The sequence below is a fragment of the Dryobates pubescens genome, chromosome 8 (assembly GCF_014839835.1).
Source record: "Dryobates pubescens isolate bDryPub1 chromosome 8, bDryPub1.pri, whole genome shotgun sequence".
Classification (NCBI taxonomy): Eukaryota; Metazoa; Chordata; class Aves; order Piciformes; family Picidae; genus Dryobates; species Dryobates pubescens.
In genome coordinates this window covers 24247858-24272796 of record NC_071619.1, presented here as the reverse complement: position 1 = coordinate 24272796, position 24939 = coordinate 24247858, and the positions used below count along the sequence as shown (strand labels likewise).

General features: G+C 37.7%; 1 protein-coding gene across 3 annotated transcripts in view; it reads left to right on the top strand.

Annotated features, from left to right (window-relative positions):
* The window catches only part of RASGEF1A (RasGEF domain family member 1A), a 161623-nt gene that overhangs the window by 97876 nt on the left and 38808 nt on the right, over window positions 1–24939 (top strand). Inside the window, exon 2 of one of the 3 annotated variants that reach the window (XM_054163762.1) lies at window positions 12049–12163. The exons of the other annotated variants lie outside the window; for them this stretch is intronic. Coding sequence (XP_054019737.1) covers window positions 12122–12163 — 42 coding nt within the window. The 5' untranslated portion in view covers window positions 12049–12121. The remainder of the gene's footprint in view (window positions 1–12048; window positions 12164–24939) is intronic. 3 annotated transcript variants of the gene reach the window in all.

The following is a 24939-nucleotide window of genomic DNA, read 5'->3' as shown; positions in this document are numbered from 1 at the left end:
GTTATGAACAATACAGAAGCAACAAATTGCTGAGAGTGAGCAAGAAAAATACTGCTGCACATATGTGGTAAAAAAAAAAAAATGAAAAAAATTCCAAACCCAAACAACCCAAACCATCTTGGTGGGTCAAATCACATAGTTAATCTAAAAAAAAATTAAAACCTCTTTATGAGATAATAACTTTTACTTTTAAAGGTCATAATTACTACATCCTAGGGAAAGTAATATTTGTAGCTGATTTAGCAAACAGGAATTCATTAAGTGTCAAGTAAACTTTTCTGAAACAAAATATAAAGGCAATTTCCCTTAAAAATAACATTTAAGTAAATGGAGGCAAAAGAGACTGCAAGGCTCTCTGAATAAAGAATGCCTCTTTTCCAAGATAACAGAAAAAGAGAGAAAACACCTGACTAAAAAAAACAGCCAAAAACCCCCACACCCCAAAAAGCCCCAACAACTTTCTAACACAAAGAAATAAATTTAGGTCTGAACATAGGGAAAGGTATGTTCAGAAGAGATTAACTGTGAATTAAAACAATATCCCAAAAGGTCAGAGAACATGAATTTACACTCTAAAATAGAAAAACATTTTAAAAACCAAGCACAGGATTTCCCTCTTTACACGGAAAATTTTAAGTTGTAGTTCTGCAAGCTTCTACAGGCTACCCTATCTTGAACATTTCATCATGGACCTTCCCATAGGTGCTGGGGAATAGGACAGTTCCTAACATGCTCATTATTTTCAGAGCAATCTGATTTAAATAATTTTTTTTTTTTTAAATCGCATACAACCCCCAAAACATTATATTTGTATGTTAGAACTTAAAAAATAAATGAGTACACTAGTAAGCTTTCTTGTGATCCTCTGCTCTCTGTAAATTGGAATTATACAATAAAATCTCTGCACGCATCATTGCACATGTTATTAATGGTTCTTATCGCTATCCTTGCATAGGAAAATGCTAATCACCAGAAAAGAGTTTGTCTATGATTAAATCATACTAGCAGCCCCATTTACAGTAGGCTGGTGGCATTTAGGTGATCTTTAGCCCATAATAATCCTGCTAAATTTGTGGTTTCAAACAGGGTCTGTTCCTGAGAGATCTGATCAAGTTTCTCTTGATATCAGCATATCATAAGGAGATCAAATCCAGGAAAGACAAATCCAAATGCCAGAGACAAAAGCTCAGAATAACTTGCTAATATTTCTGAATGAGATTCTTCATTGTTGTTCTTCACTATATTCAGCTCTGGAAACAAAGGATTTTGTCTTCTTGGCTGACAGACTCCTTAAAAATACACATTCCAACTGATAAATTTTACTTGTCTGTATTCAGGACAAGTGTTCTCATAGCAGGCTTGTAAAGTGCTAGGCAGAAAGCTGATAACAACCATCTACAAATTCAGTTCTAATATAAAGTTAACATAAAATGATGCAGATGAATTCTTTCTACAAATGTAGCCCAAGCAGTTTGCATCCAGAGAATATGTTAATGTTTTCACTAGAACTAAGACAGTCAGAGGGGCATTTATTATAATTTGTAGTCCTAAAATTGGTATTTTTTGGAGGGTTAATGTGTGCAGGTGAGAGTTACAGCAAGCAGCATGGCCGACCAGTTTATGAAACAGGATACCATGAACAAGTGCAAAACAACTCAAAGGGTTTTGTTCTTTCAAACGCTGCCAGCTGAATTTGTGATAATGCTCACAAAATATGTAGCAGATTTCCTGGAAGCATATTCCTGCAAATGCTTGCAAGCATACTTACTGCTAAGCTTAGGAATAAACTCTTTGACTTGTATAAAACAATAACAAACTTTATAAACAAGGACCTAGAAAGGATATGGAATAGAGCAATGTAGGCTTTGCAAAAACAGGAAGGAACAAACTCCTGGATTCTGATATTTCAGTTATGACCCTGTTGTGTACTTGTTTTTTTTCTTTTTTCCATCCTTACATCTGAGAAATGCAAATAGATCAGCATCAGGTTTTATTGTTAACCGTTTCCATCAAAGATATTTGGACACATTTGAGCAATGGCTGTTAAAGCGTATTGCAGATATATTTTTTTTCAGGAGTTTTTGAGCAGGTGGAGTGCATAATTGGAACAGGGGTGGAACAGAGCAGCTCAGCATGGCAGTTAGTATGTTAGTGCAAAACTAGCAGAAGTTGTCCCCCAAACAAACCACATTGTACAAAGGATTTGTTGTAGAAATTTCTGCGTGAAAATAGCACCAAATTTAGCATAACAGTACACTGCAGGATGTAAACCTGAAAAATCATTTATCTATAAACATTTGATGCTTGTTCAAGCTAATTAATCCTCTAATAGCTGCTGTATTCAGATGAGAAGCTCCTGAGAATTGATATGAATTAGTTTTCCAATATTCTATTTGAGACAAATCCATAATGTTCTGTTCTGTAACCAACAAAGTGCACAGAAGGAGAGATACTAGATTACTGGGTAAAAATAAATGCAGCATTTTAATTAGTTGAAGCAGAGGTATCACATACAAGGGTGCTAACTGTAATGCTCAGGATGACCCAGAAAGAAAAACAATATGTGGAGTACAGTAAAGCAGAGAGAAATAGCCAGCAGGAAGTTGTCAAGAACAGATCACGTCAAACAAAACTAATTTCCTTATGTGACAGGATAACTGATGTCTGGGATACAGCAGTAGGAGCAACATATCTTAGCTACGCTCAAGCTATTTGGTCTGTTACAGAGGACATTCTCAAATGGAGGCTAAGAAATTTTCCTCTGCAGGGAATTAGCATAAGTAGGGTCCACTGTCAGCTGGAAAATCATAATGGTGTCAATTATCAATGACTTGCTGCAGCATCGGCAAGCTGTCTCCAGTGGGACTATACGGGGTCTACACTGTATTCTGCCCAGTCTATTCAGTATTTTATTGACATCGTCAGTGATATAAATTATACACAAGATATACAGAAATATTACCAAAGTGAGAGAAGATGTACTTGGGACAACAGTATTTAAACTCAAAGTGTTCCTGGCAAACTAGAACTTAAAAACAACAGGACAAGTTCTTATTAGACACATGAAAAATGAGCCTGGAGAACTGCTAGCAAATGCACTCACATGAAAAGGAACACAATAACTTAGAGTGATTATTAAAAAATATTTGTAAGAGATGAGATGAATGTTACAGCCAAGCAGTAGTGGTAATTATACCACTCTTTTCAATGCTGGAACATAGCACTCAAATTTGAACTCCAAACTATAAAAACGAAGAAGCATTCAGAGAAAAGTGACAAAAAATATTGGAAAATATCATACAAGGAAGGACTGCAATTGTTTTGTTTACAACACAAATAAGTTTGTCATTAAAACCTTTAAAGAGCCATTTCAAAGCCATGTGCCAAGACTAGTGTGTACCTTACTTCTGATTTTAATTGGTACCTCATGTTGCTTCCAGGCCCTGTTCCTGTGATCTCTTCCTGAAATATTTCCAAGATAAAATAAACTCCTCCAGAAAAAGCCTTCATTGTATAAAGCAGATGTAAAAGTAGAAAGATGTACACAACAGATTTGCATATAACAAATTAATGAGATGATCCATATAATTCAAAAGTAAAAAATGAAAATCCTACTTAATCTGTACCTAATCTACAGTTACACTATGCAACATTCATCTCAAGAGAAACACATGTCATGACAAACAAAAATTTATTCTTTATATTAAGAGAGTGATCACTCCTACTGCCCTCAAATGTTACAGTAAAGAGAAAAATGAGGAAGAAAAAATGAGGAAAGAATTCTACCCTTAATTCAGTAACATCCAGTAACAGGGGAAAATCTCTTTTTTCAGCTGCAGAGAATAAAAAAAAAAGTATAGTAATACCCGTCTTCCAAATCAGCAAAGTTATATTCACATATTGATGACAAGGCAGCACTTCAGAAATGTCAAAAAAGATATTTTAAAGAATTTTTCCATTCTAGTGTTGACCTTAGTGGATGTAATCGCATTAGGCTTGTTAAGTGCAAGTGGGCTTTTCACAAGAGATCATATGCTGATGTATCTGTAAGAAATGCCAACTCACTTTCAGAGCTACAATTAATTACAAATAATCTTTTCAAATCTTTTTTTTTTTTTTTAAATGAAATCTCTTTTCCATTCAGTGAAAGCTAAAAGGTGCTTGAAATGTCTTCACTTGTACAAACTATACATTATCTCTAAAGGAATTCTGCATGAAAGTTGTCCCACATCTACCTACAAAAGAATGATGAAAGATCAGAGACAGAATTGCCACAAGTTTCATCATGGGTTTTGCACTAGTTAAGAATGTCATCAGACACAAATCTGAGAACTCATTGTCTTATTTGAAAAATAAGTTTTTGCACTGCTTGTTTTTTGATTCCTCCTCAATCTGTAGAGAACGAAATTATTGTTATTCTGAGAGGAGTACTGTAAGTCTTTACACCTGTTTTAAGTAACATCCTGTAGCCTAGCTGACCCAATATAAACTTCAGCTCCCCCAAATCAAAGATCAATTGGTTGTTGTTTGGAGCATGCCTTAGAACCCTCAGACAAAAGTTGCTTCTCAAATGGTTAACGCTGATTTCAGAAATACAGCTTACACAAAGCCTTTGTTTTGGCACAAAAGCAAAAAACCCTGGTGAATGTACACAAATAGGATTGGTGAAGTACCTGAGATATGACAGAGGGTGGGATAAAAGTCTGCATCTGTGCAAGCAGGGCAGAATGGGCAAAAAAAAATGGCTGTATATATGGCAGATGTCATCTGGAATCTTAGCACACTTGACCTGTCACTCTGTGAACAAAACAGTAGCTTGGAAACCTTCTATGGCTCTCAGACTGGGCTTTCCATGAATTACCAAGCCAGACTGCCTACAGCAAATTTCTCTGTGCCCATCCATGGTGACATATTGCCAGTTCTTCAGTGAGAATCAGACTGCAGGTTTGTGGCAAGTGACAGTACAGAACAAGGTTCCAATGTCATCTATCTACATACATCATTGTATTGCACTGAGCCTTGTTTTCAGATTATTTGATGATTTTAATGGAATTGATATTCAATTCAGCTGAGGAGCTCAGGCACTGACACCTTCTTAGACCTGAAAGTTAAAATAAAAATTTCTAATGGTGACTTTGTAACTTATTCTTATGAAAGATGTTGTTTAGATATACCTTAGGTCCTGACACTTTCTACAGACTACAGCAGTGGCCAGAACTACATGACTTGTCTGGTACATCAGCTCATGCATTAATTAATCAGCTGAGTGATGCCTCTCTGGTGGCCAGCTCATCATGGGCACCCTGGCTTTCAAAGCAGTGTGATCAGAACAGATACACGACTGTCATAAACCTCATGCTAGAATAGCAAGCATAAACCAACACATGGACTGGTGAAAATAAATCCCTAAAATAATCAGGGGGGGAAAGAAAAACTGCATTTCTCACTTTTATTCGTCATCTGTTCAGCTTGTTTGCTCATGTCACACTTATGTCTTTCTCCTGAAGCATAGATGAGCATATGACAAAGAGTAGATATTACACTCTGCTAAACAAGCTCAGTGACAGGAACCAGGATGCCTGTTCACCTTTGAACTTCACCATGTTACTGCCAGACTGAGGCTGATTCTCTTGAGCAAAGTACAAGACTGAAGGCTGGGAGAGCAGGAGGGGTGTATCTCCATGAAGGTGGCCCGCAGTGCTGCAGTGGACACACCAGCACCTGGCCCAACCCTGGGGACCCTTTTCCTTTTGTTGCTGCTGTTGGGAAAAACACTCCTGGGTGGTCTCACTGTGACTGCACGTCTCACATCATCAGTGGCAGAGAAAACATGTCCAAAAGAAAATCAGATAAATTAGAAAGACATCAAAACAAAGTCCCCAAAAGATGTTACCTTGCACCATAAGAACACCTAAATGGAGAGAACTGATGACAGGTGCTGAGAACTGATATACGAAGTAATTGTTACCACGAAGGAGAGACAAGTACTGGTCTTAATTTTCAGTACCCATTAGGTGTTTTGATGTGGGTTTTTGGTTTGGTTTGAGGTTTTTTGTTTGGTTGGTTTTTCAGGTTTTGTTTGTTTGGGGTTCTTTCCTCCTGTGTCTCTGTGGTGATGATGGTCTCATTTTTGTACTTATTAAGAGTGTCTTTCTTGGTCCTGTTTTCCTCATGACAGCAAGCATACAGTGCTAGTGAAATGTTTTTCCAACAGAAAATGTAGAGATTTCTGTCGTGAGAAGTCTCAGCATCAAATATGCTACCCTGTCAACCACTGGAAATGAGATAGGAGAGTAATAAGATGCAGAGTCGTTTGAAGGAAAGACGATTTCTTTTTTTGTGTTTGAGGTCTTTTGAAGATAACTTTTCTAAATTATAGTTTATTATTTGTCACTAACACCCCTACACTGTTTATAGTAGCCTGTGACAGTATCAATTATACTTTTAAACTAATTTAAAAAAACCACCAGCTTTCATTAAACTAATTCAAAAGCAAGGTGTTGATTTAAACAGAAGGCTTTGCCCCATGAATAGGAATTAATAACTTCTTAATAACCTGAATCAGCTACCACAATACAGTGTGGGATACCAATACTACACAAGGACATGAAGCCTAAGCTTTAGAGAAAAAAACCTCCATCCAGAAGCATAAACTATAAGAGGCAGAGGATGTTTCTAACCAAATCGAGTGACAAAGGAATGCTGAAGTACACACACACAAAATGGGCTCAAGCAAATGCTCAAAACCAGAAGGATGTGATGAATGAAATGAACCTCTTTGCATTTAGAAGCCAAGTGTCTTACATTTTCTTTTACCACTTATCCAAGAATTGGGCTCTTTCTCCTGTACATAGCACACAGCATTAGATACTCTGCTGGCTAAGGCTTACCTGGTGCATTTTCTGTAGTGCTGGGGAATGGTGACCAAGTTCTGGCTTTAATCTATTTATTTTTTTGTGTCTCATCTGTCCCACAAGCTTTATTTATTCATTCAAGTCAGTCTTCCATAGAGTGGCCTTCAGCATCTACCAGAAAAACAACACCACAGTAATTCATGCTAGAAGTGGAGTTCCCTCTCTGCTGGCCCTCAGCCCAGATCTTGAAGTGACCACACTTATTATGCTAATGCAGGCTTACAAAATAACAATATTAGCAGAGAATTTAAAACTCTTAATATGTATGTCCAACTTTTCATGGCTACAGAACGTGTGTGAAGTCCAAGTTGGGTTTTTTCCACTCCCTTTCCACTGAAACACATTCTGGCTGTCACACCAGCTCCCCTTCTTTCCAGAAGTGTTCTTGCACGCTCTTTCGCATTACCTTTGTAATCCGAATAACTCCTGTTTCTCACATCTGTTCACCTTCTTCCACAGTATCACTTTCAAATACCTTTTACAACAATTCCCACACTGTGACTGTAAGAACTGTTTTGTAATTGGAGAGTTTGGATTTATCTGTAAACAAGAAAAATGCTGAAGATTTATGTGAGAAATTGTTTGGTACTTTCCAGGATGGATTTTGTCACTTGAGCTGCTGGGTTTTTCCTTTCATAATTAAGGATAGTTGCTTTTTCCACAGCTTCTGCTTTGGTCACGTGCGATGACCATCTGAGGCCTCATGCTCTTTAGAAGATCCTCATTCTATTCTGGGACACATACTGGAGAACATTAGAACAACAAAAAACCAAGACTGTGGCAACAGATAATAGCTGAAATCATCAGCTCATACACTGACTGCTTTCATTCAGTAGTCAAGCTATAGAGAACCACCTGAACATCAATAAAGCAAAACACAGCCCCTGTAATAAGACAAAAGACCCCTTCCACCACACATTTCAAACAACTTTTAACCCAGAGTGCTTAATAAGAGACAAAGAATGGTTCCATGTTAAGGCAAATATAAAGTGATTCACCAGTGATAACACTTGTTTTTAGAGGAAATCAATGTCCCAGTGTGATCTGAGTATAAATATTTGTGTTAGAAAGATGATAAAATACAGAGGTAGGGTTCAAGAATTTGGCTCAGATCTTGCAAATGTTGAGCCCATGCCAAGCAATTTGTTTCACCAAGGAAATCCCCAGTAAATAGCCTGTTTCCTAAAAGTGTACAGCAACTCTACAGCCAAAAGTTCCCCTTCTGACTTGCAAATAGAAATGTTTCTAAACAAATAAACAAACCCAAAACCCACCAAAACAAAAAAGAGGCATCAGTCTTACTACTAAGCAATGTAAGCCCTTTATTCAGCATCATAAAAAGCTGTACACAATGAAACAGCAAGGCATAGTACAGACTTGCCCATTTCCAGTTTTAAGCACTGAAATAAAAGTGTTCATTAGGTCATTTGTGAAAACAAAATTAGAATTTAAGAAATGGAAAAAAATGCATTCCATTTTCCATTTCTCCGAGAATGCTTCAGAAAAATCAGAAGAATAAAGGCAAATTTAGCCATGTGAACATTAAACCAGAGACAAGGGAGCTAACACACAGCTCACAAAAGAATCTACAACAAAACCAGAAGATGGAGTTAGTCCCAGCATGTGTCTTCAGACCCTCCCAAGTTCACATCATTTATATTACCTGCATATAGCTAGTCAGTGTGCATATATGCCTTACTCTATGTTCTGTAACTATTATGGGTATCAAAACATCTCATTTCTTTGTAAAGGACCAACATTCTGATATAATCTCTTGAAACACTTCAAGAGCAGGAGATTGTAGTATGCAGCACTGCCAATATAGACAAAACTCTGCCATCAACAACACACAGCCATTCTTTTCTCAGGTGGCCAAAACATTAATTGCCACCCTGAAAGCTTTACACAAATAATGACTAGTTATTATTTATAGTGTGGCTGTGTTTGGCTCATATTTGATGATCACTGGCAGAGATGAGACTATACAGCTTATGGCCTAAGACTGGCATCTTTATTTTACATGATGTCCTTCTGAGAAGCATTCTCACTGTAATATAACCATTTAATGCCATCTACATCAGTATGACATCTTCAACAGAAAAAGCTATGGGAATTACTACATCCACAGTGTCTTTGCTTAACAACAGAAAAGCTCACAATGAAACCAGTATGAAAGAAATCATACCAGTCCATGTCTTTCCATGCTTTTTAAAAATTGTGTACGTAATTGAACAGGCATCACAGGAAGCAACAAAGGTTGGGAGTGTATAAGCACCTTTTTGCATGAAACAGGAGCTGTAGATAAAGCATGACGCTAAAATACAACATGCTGGGGCCACTTTGCAAAGCTCTATGAAAAGAAGTAGGACCACTGAATCGTCATCTACATGCATAAAACTGTCAGAGTGAATTTTATCCAGTATCTTTTGCCAATTTTTTTAAGGGTCTAAATATTGCAATTAGCACTACAGACCTAAGTCTCACTCTTGGTTGTAAAGCCTTGGCACAATATTGGGTTAATGCTGCTACTTCCACATGCAAGTGCTTCTGGCAGCATTGATCTGCACTGCATGCAGGCAGCAACTCAAAGCAACACTGAATGATTCTCCTCTGTGCTCCTACAGAATTGTAAGGAATTAAGAATTTTCTCTTCCTTTGCTAGCCATTAACCTAGGAGCAATGTACCAGGAATAGTTAAAGGGAAATTTATCTCCCTTTTAAAGGGAAATCTTGAGACATAGCTTATGACTGATACTATGTTTTCCTGATACCTTTCCAGGTGTATTATATTTTCAAAGTTTAACATCAAACCTAGTTTCCATCCCGTTGTCATGATTATCAGAAGAAGTTATCTTTCAAATATGGATGCTGCTTTCAAGCACAAAGTTTCTCGCCAGTGCTTTCTTTCAGTTGTACTGGGCAATCAAATACAATCTTCAGAATGCCACAAATCAAACATTATGCAGTGATATTCTGGGTCTTTTTTAGAGTGCTTCCTCTTTCCTACTTTAAATAAAACCGAAAGGGAACATAGTCTTATTTAAAGTATATGAGAAATAGTACAATGAAGTATATTCACAAAATCTTCACTGCTTAATAAGTGAAGCAAGAGTCATTACTATTCTTTTAACTATTCCAAGTTTACATTCAAAATAAAAAATTTCAACGACAAAAATTGTTTAGTTCCTGCAGTGCTCGAAAATCCCTTCCTAGAATAATGGTAGAGTAACAGAATAACGGATTTATAATCATATTTCCTAGGACTAGGTGCTACCCATCTCATATCAGACCACACTGCTTGACATTCTCCTTATAAATATAAGCAATAAAAATCCAGTAACAGTTCTGTTAAAAAAACACAGAATGGCAGTAGCTGGAAGTGACTCAAGTTCATCTAGTCCAATCCCCTGCTAGAGTAGAATCACCTAGAGTAAATCATACAGGTCTTTTTTATCAGGAAAAATCACCAAGCCCTGCAAAAATACCCCCCAACATTCAATGATTTCTTCAGGATTTTATTAGCTATTTTTTTCTTTCCCTCCAAACCACTGTATAAAAGTAACTGGGTGGATGGTGAAAACACCCCATGAGAACACATTTTACTCCCACAGTAGTTTCCTTCTTGTCTAAAAATAAACATACCATTATGTTTTTACACTTACTGTACATTCCACTACATAGAGTTCCGAGGACGATGGGGGTTTCCACTTTACATACCCAGAGGTATGTTGAACTATCAGTGCTAGCAGGAAGTGGCTCTCTTAACAAAAAGGGAAGCTGCCTGTCTGCAGCTTTGTGAGGTCACAGCCTAGTTTAACCTCATATGGACACATCCACTTTCTACCAAAGCCAAACCCATTCAGTCTTTTCAAATGTGATATGTGGCTGCAAGAGTTGCAATAAGAAATGACAGATGAAGCATTGATTGCACCCAGGCCTATGCCTAATTCACAAGGTAGCAACTACAAAAGGTAACAGCTAGATAAAGTTGAAGGTCAAGACAAGCTGCTCAGTAACTGCACATGGATCTCATTTAGGCTATGGCATTAAGAGGAATTCTCTGATTCTCAGGCAAGATGCTGCATGTCCCACTTTAGGCTAATTTGTCATCCTCATGAGTAGATATGGAAAAGCAAAAGAAGATACCCTATAATGCAAGTCTGTATCTTTAGTACTAGGGCACTTTAGCTTTAGAGCACTTTAGGCTTTACTTGGGGGAAAAAAAAAAATTAGAAGGAAGCTGCATAAACATAGCTGGCTTCCTGGTAACCATGTTCACTAATAACACAATCTAAACACAACTGTGTGCTCCTGAGGCATTAGATTCTGATGGCATCTGCAGCAGAGCTTGGAAGGACTGCCAGAACATCGTTGAATTATTTATATGGAACTTATCTTCATCCTCAAAGTCATTGGAGAAGCTTTTCTGAATCAGGAACATATTTATAGATTTCTTTTTTTTTTTTTTTTAAATCCCCCTACTACAAACAAAAAAAAAACCAAACAAAACATTTTCACTTCAATTCCAGGCAAAGTCAGCAGCTGTTTGCAAGGAAGTGAAGCAGCATTTCTTCAATAGTACTAATAAAGAAGAAAAACCTTGTACCATGAAGTAGCAGAACAATGTACATCCAGCTCAGAATTGCATTCTTCCTGTTTCTTGTTTACTTCCTGTATTTCCTTATGTTTGTATAATGAAAATCAAAGAAATCAGATTTTGCTTTGAAAAGAGATGGTTACTTTGATTTAGAACAACCCATAGATGAACTGAGACTACAGGAGCACTAGACATTTTTTAGAAGTTGATTTAAATTAGGAGACTGATCAAGCACCAAGAGAAAACAAAATACAGTGATGACATTGAATCACTTCAGAAAATTCAGCCTTGATGATGCAATTATGTGAACATTTAGTCATTAATTCCTTATACCCTTTTCTTGGCAGATAGTATTTAAAATTCTGCCTTTTCCTTTTTTTAAAAAAAAAAAAAAAATCATAATTTGTACTATTTACTCCTTCTTATGACCCTTCTCTAAAATTATGCATGTAAAATTTTATTCTGATACTACAATGCATTTTAGTAGAAAACCATAGCATGTTCTGAATAGTAATTCATTTCACTTGTCATTTTAAGGGGAAGGAGGCAAGACACATGACAAAAATCATAGAGTGAAATAGCTAGAAGTCCATCCACTGGGAAAGGCTGGATGGCAGAACCACTGTGCAATGCTGCTGTAAAGAAATGCAAAGTAAGTATTATTTTACTTATAATGATTCTTACATAGAAGTTCCTTTTCTATTTGAAAGCACTTGTGCAGGATAATTTATAGTTAGTGATTTATATTGTTAAGAAATCACACTGGGCAGCCTTAGACTTGAATAAAAATTAGTTCAGGCATTAGAAGCTTCTGTAAGCAGGTACAGAAGAATCCTGGAAGTATTTGAGGCCAAACTGTGCATTAGGAAATGCAGGCAAAAGCACTTAACAGGGGCAATAATTCATTGTAAAATTCAGTATGGTTAACATTTGCTTTCAAAACCCCTTTATTCCCACACATTCCACTCATCCTCTCCTTCCACTCCTTCGGACACATTTCCAATTAAAGGACTTATGTGCTCCCCAGTTATCCACTTCTCAGATCCCATCTAAACACACACATCACTTGTAAAAGTCAGATCCTTCTTATACATTACTACTGTTCATCTTGGATACCATATCTCATCCAAGATCAAATGTATTCCACTAAAATTTTTCAAAAACGTTTCACTGGTCTATAATCATGTCCCTGTCTCATTACTTTCTCTTTTCTAAGCTATTTCTCCACATTTTCTCTATGGAAATGCCAGCTCCATTTCCAAAAAGGTACGTCATCATCTTGTGCAATCACCTCTGTGCTTTATTCCTCATTTCTTTTGCCAATTGTTCAGTTTTCTCTAGCCTCCTTATTTCTACATGCTTTGCTCTACCATTATACAAACCCAACACAAAACAAAATACCCACTGACACACTGTCTTCATTAACTACAAACATTACCCACACAGAAAATTCCTTTTCTTATTTCCTGATTTGCCTTGCTTGGGAGATTTCACACTGTAGGCATAGATGAAAAACAGTGAAATCCTTCTTTCTTATTATTTTACTGACTAAGGATATAATACCATTTGGGAAGCCAATTCAGCTTTCCAAACAGAATACACATAGTATTTTCCCAAAGTATTTAACTGAGCCTCTGAGTAACGACTGGTATACTGTGGACAGTAATGCACAAAAATCAAGTCCAAAGAATGGTCAAACAATAAATTACTATTAAAATACAAAACAAAATATGAGTGTAATTTCAGAGTGCTGATTCCTGGCTGTCAGATTTCCATAGAACACACTGCAAAAAATTTCCAGATAGGTTTGTAGGAATTTTTATATATATTAAAAAAAAAAAAAAAAAAAGACAAAACCAAAACCTACACCAAAAAACTAAGATACTTGAGAGATGCTGCTCTAAAATCATTTCAAGGAAAAAACAGAATTGTGGAGACATTTTAGCAGCAATGCCATAAGAAAGCAGCCAGTTAGAAATGCCTGCCCAAAACCTTTCCTTTCTTTTGCAACATCTGTACACCCATCTTAACCAGCATATCAATTCCTGTAACCCTGTATGTAGAGAAAACAGCAAAACAACCATGGTTTCACTATAGCTGAAGGAGAAGAATGGAAGTTCCCAGTCACCACTCAGCAGCCTTTCACATGACACTTACGTAGCATACGGCTGAGAGATTCAGAACTTCCTCTCGTGCACTACCTCCTGTAGTACTTTCATTTTTTCTGGGGTATAATTGTAATGGAAAACACAAGGTTCACCACAGTCCCCAGCATACTTTGCCTGAAGATAGACGTGGAAGAGAAGTGGTGAAGTAGCTCTTTGTGTATGTGGCAGCAAAAAGCAGGGACAGACTGACACAAAAGGTGCCCCAGCTGTGAGAAGACATGGTCCTTGAGACACTGGTAAGTTCAACATAGTGCTGTACTCTATACTATCTCTTCCAGTGTGCTGCTGATGCTTTATAAGACAAAAGCACACCTGGGCTAACTACAGTGGGAGCATCCTCTGTGCTAGGCATTGCTGCTGCAGGGATGGCAGAGTTCAGCCACTGAGCCATCTAATCATGCATAATTGAGTCAATGTACTTAAATACAGAGAAAGCACATTTAAAATTGTGATGCAGTTTATAAATTCACTGTTTTTTTCTGTGCATTAGGTGACACTTAGCTCCTATCTAATGAACTTATGCCATCCATAAGGAAGATTATGTGGTGGTGGCTTTATACACTGCTGTTGTGGAGCAATGGAAACAGAGGTTGAAATTTCATGTTATTTTGCTAAATAATTTTATTTTGCCTCTTAAGCAAAATACCAGAAGAAACAGAAACTTCTGTTTGAAAGAATATTCACCAAGTGAGATGGTTTCAGTAATGTGCAAGCAGGCTTAAAATGATGCAGTAACCCAAAAGCCCTAAACACAGAATCAAAGTTCAACTTTCCAGTAATGTTTGAACTCACCTTTTAGGTGAGCCCATCCCAAATTCAAGCACTGCTTCTGAGATCATCAATAATCAAGTTTCAGGTAATTGAGACAAAGGCCAGTATTTGTAGTTAATTAAAAAAAGAACAACAACAACACTGAAATTTCAAAAGAAACAGGGCATTTTAATGTCAACAAAATATGCCTTATGGCTTATACAACAGAGTAAGAAAACATTTTCTGTAAGATCACAGAAATAGCAGGGTTTGGTATATTTAAAATACAAGCAAATATTTAGTGAGAGCTCTTATTTTCAGAGACATAGGATTCACCATCTCCAGAAATTGTGGTTCCGGAGCATTTTCAGCACAGATTCTGCTAGATCAAAAATGCTATCCAGGTACTTTACAGGGAAATGAATGTTTCTACTGCAGCAAGTAAGATCCAGTCCCACACTAAGTTTCTCAGTCTGGTGAATTTAAGCTTTAAGTGGATTGGTAGCGACCTGATGCACATAAGCCATGCAATCCCTTGAGAAATGACTTTCAAATTAACTAATAAGATATTGCACTACTTACAGCTCATTAGAAAGAAACAGGGAGCAGCAATAGCACACAGCTACTATGTCTGGGATTTAGCTGTCATGTCCATAATTCTTAGTGCATTGTTTATGTAAAGGAGTAGGTGAGTGGAGGGCTTAGCTTCATATTACAGGAAAGTTAAAAGATTCTACAGAATGTAATTGCAGGATTAGTAAAAAGTATAAGGCAGCTTTACTCCACTATTTACATATCAAGGCAATTTATGGAGATCCTCACATAGAAAACTTCAATAATTGAAAATGAGATTCAGAAAACTTGCTCTTAATTTAGTGGACAAGCAATGTAATTTTTCATGTTAAAACATTATGCATGGAGGGAAAAAAAAAAGGTATTAAATATTATCTCCTCAATGAAAAAGAATAAGATACAAGAGCTTCTTGACCAACACTTTTATTAGTAATATTTCTCTAAATATCCAAAAGTTCACAGAGTTTCTATCTACGACAGCATTTTGACAGCAATTACCATTCATCCTGAGGCAGAAAGTTAGGGTAAAGGGACAGCACAAGCAAATGCATTGACTCCAGTCTCACAGAAATGTCACATATCTAGTTGTATGTGATTGCAAAAAGGGACAATTCAAAATAAAATATAAAACCATTACAGAGAACTGAAATGCAAGTTCATGCTTGGAACGTGTATTAAAGCCAGTGACTACTGCTTTCTAATTTGTGAAAACAATTTCCATTTAACTGTGAAGGTTCTTAAAAAGTTACCTTCTAACAAAGACAATATGTTAGAGTAGCTGAAAACATAATAAATACATATACAGAAAATGAGGATAATTAAAATAATTATTTGATATTCACTGTGTAAGAACCTCTAGTGTCAACTTTTAGCTGCAGTCGTCATGAAGTTAGATTACCCTTTGCCACATAGCCATCCTTGCACAAGCCCTTGCACAAATTCTGTCCTAAGGAGACACAAATCAACTTTGCTGTCAAATCCCATTAGGAGCTGAGCTGATAAAATGAGATTCCAAGGTGACATAGCTTCTTTCATTACTTTTGTTACACTATTGACTAGATTAGGTCTGAAGTCCTCCTTTGGCCTGCTACTGACCCATCACATCTCCTGGGAAATTCTGCAGACCAGAAAAGCAAACTGAAATGACTGGAACAAAAGAGATGTCCAAGACAGTTATAGCTCATAGGACTGGCATAGATGTGACAAGTGATGATTTTTACTAACTATGCATCTTAACCCATTAATCCTAAATTTAACAACTAAATATTATCTTCACCGTAGTTAGCTTTTGGCAGCTCAGTAGCATGAAAATGATTCATGGAATATTTTTATTCGATCTATTGGAATAAATAACAACATGGTTTAAGTGCTGCCTAACCCATTTCATTCACCAAAACCTGAAACAGTAAACAGCAAGTAAATGTGCTCTCTGTGGAGCCTTGTATCAATTGTCTTCTGTGGTATGTTTAGCTTTAGATATTACACTTCTGCAGGACAGCTGCTGATGTTTCAAGACAGAGAACTGCACAAATGAACCAGATGGCATTCAGCTAATGGTCAACAGCTATACTGATTCTTACATTTTCAACAGGCTTTACATAATGGCTTTAAACATTTCTAATGTAATACATGCCCTTCATTCACATAGCCTGACAGATTTGACAGTTCTGAAGGTACAAAAAACTACTCCAAACTGCTAAATAAGTTTTTTGATTTAGACAGAATAAGAACTAGAGATTTATTTATTTTTTTCTTCCTTTTTAAGTATAAGGTCTTTTTTTTCCTCTTTCACACATGAACTGCTCTACAAATACCACTAGGTAGGCACACTGGAACTACAGGGAGCTTGAGCAATAAGTTCAGTAAATATCACTCCTTTTCCTGACACCTTTGCCTCCCACGCATACAACACTCACCCCTCTTAGGAAATATTGAACCGTAGTTTTGGTGTCTCTTTCTCTTAAGTACTCCCTCCTCCTTATCTTCACACAACTTTGCAAAATGCAACAGCTAAGCCACTGGCATCCTACAATAAAATTTTTTATTTGTAGTAGGAAAATTGTAGTACATCTGTCATACTCAGTAACACCACCTGAGACAAGACAACACACACTATGATAGCCTGGGAACCAAGAGCTCTCATGAAGCATTACTTTCCATGTCTGCTTCTTGTATGCTGCAAAGGACAAAACAACATAAAACAGAACAAGAATTGTGTAGGTCATTCCAGTTTAGCATCACAGAGCATCGGATCTATTTAAGTTGCATGGGAGCAGAAAAACCATATCGGGGGGGTGGTAAATGAATTTTTAAAAAAGGAAAGAAAGCAAGCCAGGACTTTCTCCTACATAAAATGTAATTACTTAATGTACCTATGAAAACACACAATCCAAGTTGCTACTTTGATCCTTTTCGCAACTGCTAAACTTTCTTCAAAATTAAGTGCAAACAAATTCTTTCAACTTATTCTTAAACTGGTCATGCTTTTTCTCACTCATAAAAAATTAAATTAGTAAAATTTCTCTTAATAGAATTCTAGGGTTGGGGTGTGGGGTTTTTTTATGGTTTGTTGGAGTTTTGTTGGGTTTGTTGGGGTTTTTTAACATAAACTTTCTGTATATTACTGAAAGATCTGACAGAGTAATTAACATTCTATTGAAAAAGACTTTAAGACTGAAGAGGGACCAGGGAAAAGAACAATAACTGGTTATGGATTCAGTTTAATTACACTTGCCTTAAATACACTCTAGGATACTTGAATTGAAAGAGATTAATCTATCTATAGTTGTAAAGACTACTCCAAACTCCAAGAAATTCAATGTACCTTCATGCTTTGCAGAATCTTGCCTGTCCATTGTTACGTAGTATGACCTTATTGCTCTCTACAACTACTTGAAAGGAGGCTGTAGCCAGGTGGGTTGGTCTCTTCTCAAAGGCAGTCACAGAACAAGAGGACAGAGTCTCAAGCAGTACCAGGGGAAATTTAGGCTGGAGGTGAGGAGAAAGTTCTTCACAGAAAGAGTAATTGGTCAGTGGAATGTGCTACCCAGGGAGGTGGTGGAGTCACTGGACATCTTCAAAAAAAAAAAAAAGATTGGATGTGCACTCAGAGCCATGGTTTGGTTATCAGGTGGTGTTAGGTATTAGGTAATAGGTTGGACTTATGATCTCTGAGGTCTTTTCCAACCTGGTTGATTCTGTGATATTGTGCAAAATTCAATTAAGATTCAATAATTGTTTTCACATCCAAAATCTATGGCTTGCTCCTTGAGAATGGGAAAGAACCAACCTTCTGAGGATTGCTCAGGAATAGCACAGCGGTGTTTTGGGCTTTTTTTATGCTTTAAGGGCTGAAAGTATAGGAGGGAGGTTTCACCCAGAACTATTTTTTTCTTTGGAAAGGTTCAGGTAATCTCCCAAAGAAAGGTATTTGGAAGATGCTTTTCTGAACTGTCAAAAAGCATTCTCTAATTACATTGCTTTACACATATGCCCTTGCTCATACCATTAAAAGTGGTACAACAGCTACACCTCTCAACACATAAAGAGCACGGATCAAAAATGATCATTCCTCAATATTATAATATGCAATTTTTTAAAAGGAAAATTTGTGTTGCACAAAATTTTGTTTTAAAAACAGCCATTAAGTTTTGCTCAGAACAGATCACACAAATCTAAGAGGATATTAATCTGGAAAGTTTTCATTTATATTAACATGGGAAGCACCATTCTTCCTCTGAAAAAGTAAATGCAGTATGTCTCTGTGGAGAAAATAACCTTTGACAAGTTTTAAATGGCTTTAATGCTTTAAGGTCAAAGATTATTGCAAACTCTACTTGGCCTTGTTCCACTTCTTCATTCCTACCTCTTCGCTATCTTCTGGTTTTCCCTCCTTACATGTATTACTTTACCAGATCATCTGCATATCTTACTGCTTCCTCCAGAATTTACCTGCTTTCTGCCTTGTTCCCTTCTCCATACTGATCTGGTCACATGACCCAGAACTCTTAATTACATTTCTGTCCTATCAGTCACCTCTTAATTACCACTGCTGGGGCAGTTACCAGGAACAGGATTTATTCCAATTCACTGGTTTCCTTCACCACCCACCTTTTCTAGTCTAAATGAAGATGCACACAAGCATTTACAGATCTCCATCTCTGTCACCTGGTAGTTCGTAACCAAAAATGAAGGAACAGCTGAAGGGTGAGTTCTCCCAGTGAGTGCAGCAGCAAAGGACTTGACACAGTTTCTTTTGATTGTTTCTCATGTTTCTTTTCACTGCAAGGACACAGAACTAAGACATCCTAAAGCTGGTTCTCAGCTGCACGAATATGCTACTTTGCAAACTTCAGAAGGAGGCCACAAAAAGAGGGTGGAGACGCAAAAGTAAATGTCATTCTTTTGGACTGTGCACATTTGCTTGTGCCAGGGTGCTTTCCTCTCCCTGGTGACTGTTTCTGCTAGAGAGTGAAGGATAAACGTGTCCCCTGCCCGCAGTCACTTCTCACCTGCAGAGAAAGAGCTTGCAAGTCAAGTTTGAAAAGTACTGTAGAGGAGGTAAAAAGAAGTGTACAGAAACCCACTTTGAAACTGCTGACATTTTGGAGGATGAAAGAAGCTTGAAATCTCCAGGGCTCCAGCCTCACAGACACTAAGAAACGGGGGAGGGGGAAGGAAGAAGATGAAAAAACCTTACAAAGAAAAGAAATAGAAGAAGGAGAAAACCTGTTCATCTCTGGATTTAGAAAGTTCAAATATATAAGTCCCTTGAGGAGGGAAATAGGTTAGGGATCTGACAGTGAAAGATAACAGATTGAAAGTAAGTCTGATTTTCTGATACAAGTTTTCATTCTTGTTCTAAAATAAGAAACAAGAATACAAATAAAAATAAACTGCTAGTGCAATACCAGGAGAATGTGACAGTCTTTGTCATCAAGCAATAGCAGAAATGAATGTTACTTCTTTGTCTCAAGCAAGTAATAGACTATCTTACAATACACAGTAACGGACCCTAAAACTGGTATTTTAAGTCTCTCAGTAATATGTGCAACCCCTTTGTCCGAACTGGATTTCTGAGAATAAACTAGAATAGCCATAGTACGCTGTAGGTAGCACCATTTATCTCATACACTGATGGTATCTGCAGAAGTAATGATGAATAGCATCTATAGCTTTGACAATTATTTGAAGTGAGAACAGTAAGGCCATGCTACTTGTAGAGAAGGGAGATGGGCATGTTAGAATAGCCAAGCAGGGTGCTAGTGCAGTAGAAGCCTGCATTTTGCTCAGCTCTCCCAGAGCTGCAAAGACTATGGACAAATTAAAGCAAGTGCCAGGTTTCTCGGACTTGTGTTATGAGGCATCCATATGTGTTTGAAGACTACAAAACAGATGGCAGTACTAAATGCTTCCAAACTACAACCAGAACCTAGTTTGGATACTTTTTTTTTTTTTTTTTTGGTATCTTCTGCCACATGTTTTGACCTTGCTTTTACCACAGGAACAAAAGAAAAAAGGGGAAAAGAAAAAAAAAACCCAAACCAAAACACCACCACAACAAAAAGCCTCTGAAAACATGTTTGCACACTTAAATGAGAGAAGGAACTGGTATCCCCTTACACTTTATCATTTCTGAAGGTCTCAAGGGAAGAATAAAGATGCACAATAATTTAAAATCTTAAGTTTAAAGAACAGACTACAAGTAACTAAAACTCTGCCTCTTGTGAAATTATAGTCAACATGATTAATGGCTCAAGAATTACATTAAAGTGCAATAGCTTTTCTTGATGACTGGGGATACTCAGGAGAAAATAGTCTCTGCTTTGAATAAGAACATGAAATTTGATTTGCATACATTAAATAAATAATAGTTTATTAATTTAGATGCTTTTGACAAAAGCAGCATCTTTCTATTTTGATCACAAATTAATCAAGAATTTAAAACAAAACAAACAAACAAAAAAAAAACAACCACCACCTAGAATAGAATTAACCGGGTTGGAAAAGACCTTTGAAATCAAGTCCAACCCATCATCCAACACTATCTAATCAACTAAACCATGGCACCAAGCACCCCATCCAGTCTCTTTCTAAACACCTGCAGTGATGGTGACTCCACCACCTCCTTGGGTAGCACATTCCAATGGCCAGTCACTCTTTCTATGAAGAACTTCTTCCTAACATCCAGCCTAAACCTCCCCTGGTGCAGCTTGAGACTGTGTCCCCTTGTTCTGGTGCTGGTTTCCTGGGAGAAAAGACCAACCCCCACCTGGCTACAACCTCCCTTCAGGTAGCTGTAGACAGCAATAAGGTCTCCTCTGAGACTCCTCTTCTCCAGCTCCCTCAGCCTCCTCATAGGGCTTGTGCTCCAAGCCCCTCCTCACCAGCTTTATTGCCCTTCTCTGGACACATTCCAGCAACTCAACATCTTTCCTAAACTGACAGGCCCAGAGCTGGACACAGGACTCAAGGTGTGGCTTAACCAGTGCTGAGTACAGGGGCAGAATGACTTCCCTGCTCCTGCTGGCCACACTATTCCTGATACAGGCCAAGATGCCAGTGGCCTTCTTGGCCACCTGAGCACACTGCTGGCTCATGTTCAGCCTACTATCAACCAGTGCCCCCAGGTCCCTTTCTGCCTGGCCACTCTCCAGCCACTCTGACCCCAGCCGGTAGCACTGCATGGGGTTGTTGGGGCCAATGTGTAGAACCTGGCACTTGGATGTGTTAAATCTCATGCTGTTGAACTCTGCCCATCTGTCCAGCTTGTCAAGGTCCCTCTGCATGAAGAAGTCGACCTGAGTGCTTTCATGCTTCTTTCATCAAGGGGAGAATCTGCATGAAGCAGTAAGTGCTAACACACTGAAGGGCACTACATCTGCTCAGCATCTTCCAGTATCGTGACATAAAACCACATTGTGAAAGCTATGCACATTAAGAGTTCCTCTCTTAAAGGGTTGTTTGTGCTAAAGGAAACTTGTCAGTGGACTACGTAAAGAAGGATTTAGATCTTAAGTTACTGCTGATCAAAGATAACATCACAGAAATTTTGGGGTTGCAGATTTCACTCTAACTATTTGGCACTTTCTCAAGCAAGAATAATCATGCATTTGATAACTGACCTTAACTCTAGCAAGCTGCTAACTTGCCAAGGAATACAGGAAAATCCATAGCCTTGAAGATTAAATGCAGTACACACATGCACTGGTGTAACTCAGCACAAACAATTGCTCCAGGCAGAGGTGCCCTCGCCTGCAGGAGCCTTGGTAAGGCTGACTCTTCCCAATGGCTCTCTTTCCCACTCTGTTCCCATGACAGCAAGCTCATATTTCACCACAACTTTAGCACCATAGTCACTGATTAATGCCCTGACCCTTGACTCCTTAACCTCAGCATTAGCAAAACGAAAGGCGAAGGCTTACAGCTCCAAATTTTAAATTGTATTAAGGATGGACCTTCCTGTGGGACTTGCAGAGTTGATTGTGTGAACAAACACAGGCCTTTTTTAGCCCCCTTTACACATTTCTGAAATGGTTCAACACAACCTTGAAAAATTCAAAGGATCACATCTTTCACCTACCTGAAAATCCAGAGCAGCCTGCATAACAGTAAACAAGATCTTAACATTTTCTAAAATAACAAGAATATAGAAAATAAATGGTACTAACATTTAGTTTAGCTTTTATTGGGCAGAATATAAAAGAGACTGAATGGTCCTCTCTTAGAAAACTGAAATAGGTCCACAAATTTTAAATAACTTCTAGGCACAGCTGCCAGAACAGTTCATGATCAAGCAGTCCTTGAAAGGGTCTTGTATCATTTGCTGTAGATGCAGTGCTGTGTTAATCACTGCAAGGAGCTTCAGCTATACCTAAAAGTTTTGTTCTTTACAGGGAGCCTAACTGGGGGGGCAAAAGAAAAAAGAAAAGAGCAGGTCACTGCACCATACAGGCTTGAGCTACCCCTGTGTGTTCAGAGGGAGAAAGACAAGCAAAGCTGCAAAATGGAAGTCAAATGTTCAGATGACAGCTGGGACTTGAGAAGAAGAATGGGATAACTGACAATAGATCAAGGACACCTGGTCTCTTTCCAGCCTCACCTACTATATGACTGATGTAGTGGAAAGTGTCCCTGCCCATGGCAGGGAGGTTGGAACAGCCCAAGTACAGTCCTCACAAGCAGCAGCTCCCTTCTGTAGTTTGAAATAACAGCAAGGAGAGAAATGACTGCAAGTATAAAAAACAAGCCTGGAGAGTAGAAGTGAATGCTTCCCCTCTGCTGCATAGGGTGCCATGGAGCATGCCAGCAGGCACTGCCACTGAACATCTGGAAAAATAGGCACAGGCAGATTTTGACAGTTGCATGCTGCAGTGATGGACTTTGAAATATACCAGTATCTTAACTTAGTCTCACAGTACTACTGACCTCCACTTGGCATATCTTCACCCCTATGTTCTGATGCAATTATTTTCAATCCTCAGTTAATTTAGGAACAAGGAAAAAAAAATGGGGAAGAGAGACAATCATAGTTAGTCTTGCGTATAATCTTACAGCTACATCTGTAATCTCAGTTGTAAATTATTCTTTTACATGATTGTCAGGCAGAGAAAGCTATTGCCAGCACTTCATACCCTGGTTTTGAGCACTCATAACATCTATTTAAATTAGCAAGCAATCAGTACTCACTGCAATTAACATCACATACAGAGTACTCAAGCTGGGCATTCTCTAGTTCTTTTCTCCCATAGAAATCTTCATTGTGCAGGGCTTGTTTTGACAAGTTACAGCTTTTTAAAGTCAAGAATGCTAGGTATTCTTCATTCAGATTGTTTCAGGCAGTCACTATATCCTCAAGGTGTATGTCAATGTAAAATAACAAAGAAAGCTCAAGAACCAAAAATTTCCTCTTTCTTATGTACTATGATTTTTTCATTAATAGAAAATTATCCTTTTTGAAACAGAATGGATCTAAAGACCAACAGAAGCTTGAATTTGGCCACCCAATCTGAATTTGGCCAATTTGGTCTTAATTTTTACCATAATAATTTGCATATTATAATGAGAACCTGATCTCAAAAGCACTATCAGAACCTAAACCAATGCTTGCCTAAACTAAATCTACAGAACATGCTTTTCTTGTCAATTCCCATTCCCACGTACAAAGCATCCCCATAGTTATCGCATGCAAAGTAATTTATATTTACATAAGGGACCACAGCAGGGGTACTAATGAAACTTTGTTTCCCCAGACCAAGGTATTATATAAGAGACCATCTGTAGCATAACAACTGGATACTGATGTCTTTTCTCATTGCTTTATTCTTTCACTCACAGCCACGATTTCTTTAGCATTATAGGCACAGTATAGACACAGAGTGAAAAATTAATTTCTGAGATAATGACAAAGAATGCCTTTTTTTTCCCTGTAAATATGTGGAACAAATATACACAGTTTCTGTTTAAGGTCATATTAATTTTATGACATAGAAGTAGTGCCAAAAAAAATAGCAAATATAATCTCTCAAACCAAGCAGGTATCATCTTAGATTAATGAGGTTTTCACCAAATCTGAACTAAGTTTCAGGAGCTAAGGATAATTTTTAGCATTTTAGCTGCAACTTAGTTTGGTTGAAGAAAGAACAGCAGCTGTTCCAGTGGAGCTTTGCATTTGAATTTCCAGGATTGGTTCTATAAACTTTAAAAAAGCAACCCTCAGTTGGTGTGAACTGAAACACAGGTTTGAGTGGGGGAAAAAAAAAAGTGAAAACCACCGAGCCTGAGAATCAAAACCAATGTGTTTGGACCTGCACTGCACACATGCTTGGCAAGCCTGATGCAAATGTTAGTTTTCCCTGCATGTAATTCTAAGACTAAGGGGCTTTTTGTTGTTTGTTTTGGGTTTTTTTTTCAATGAAACCAAGGGTTTAGGGGCCAC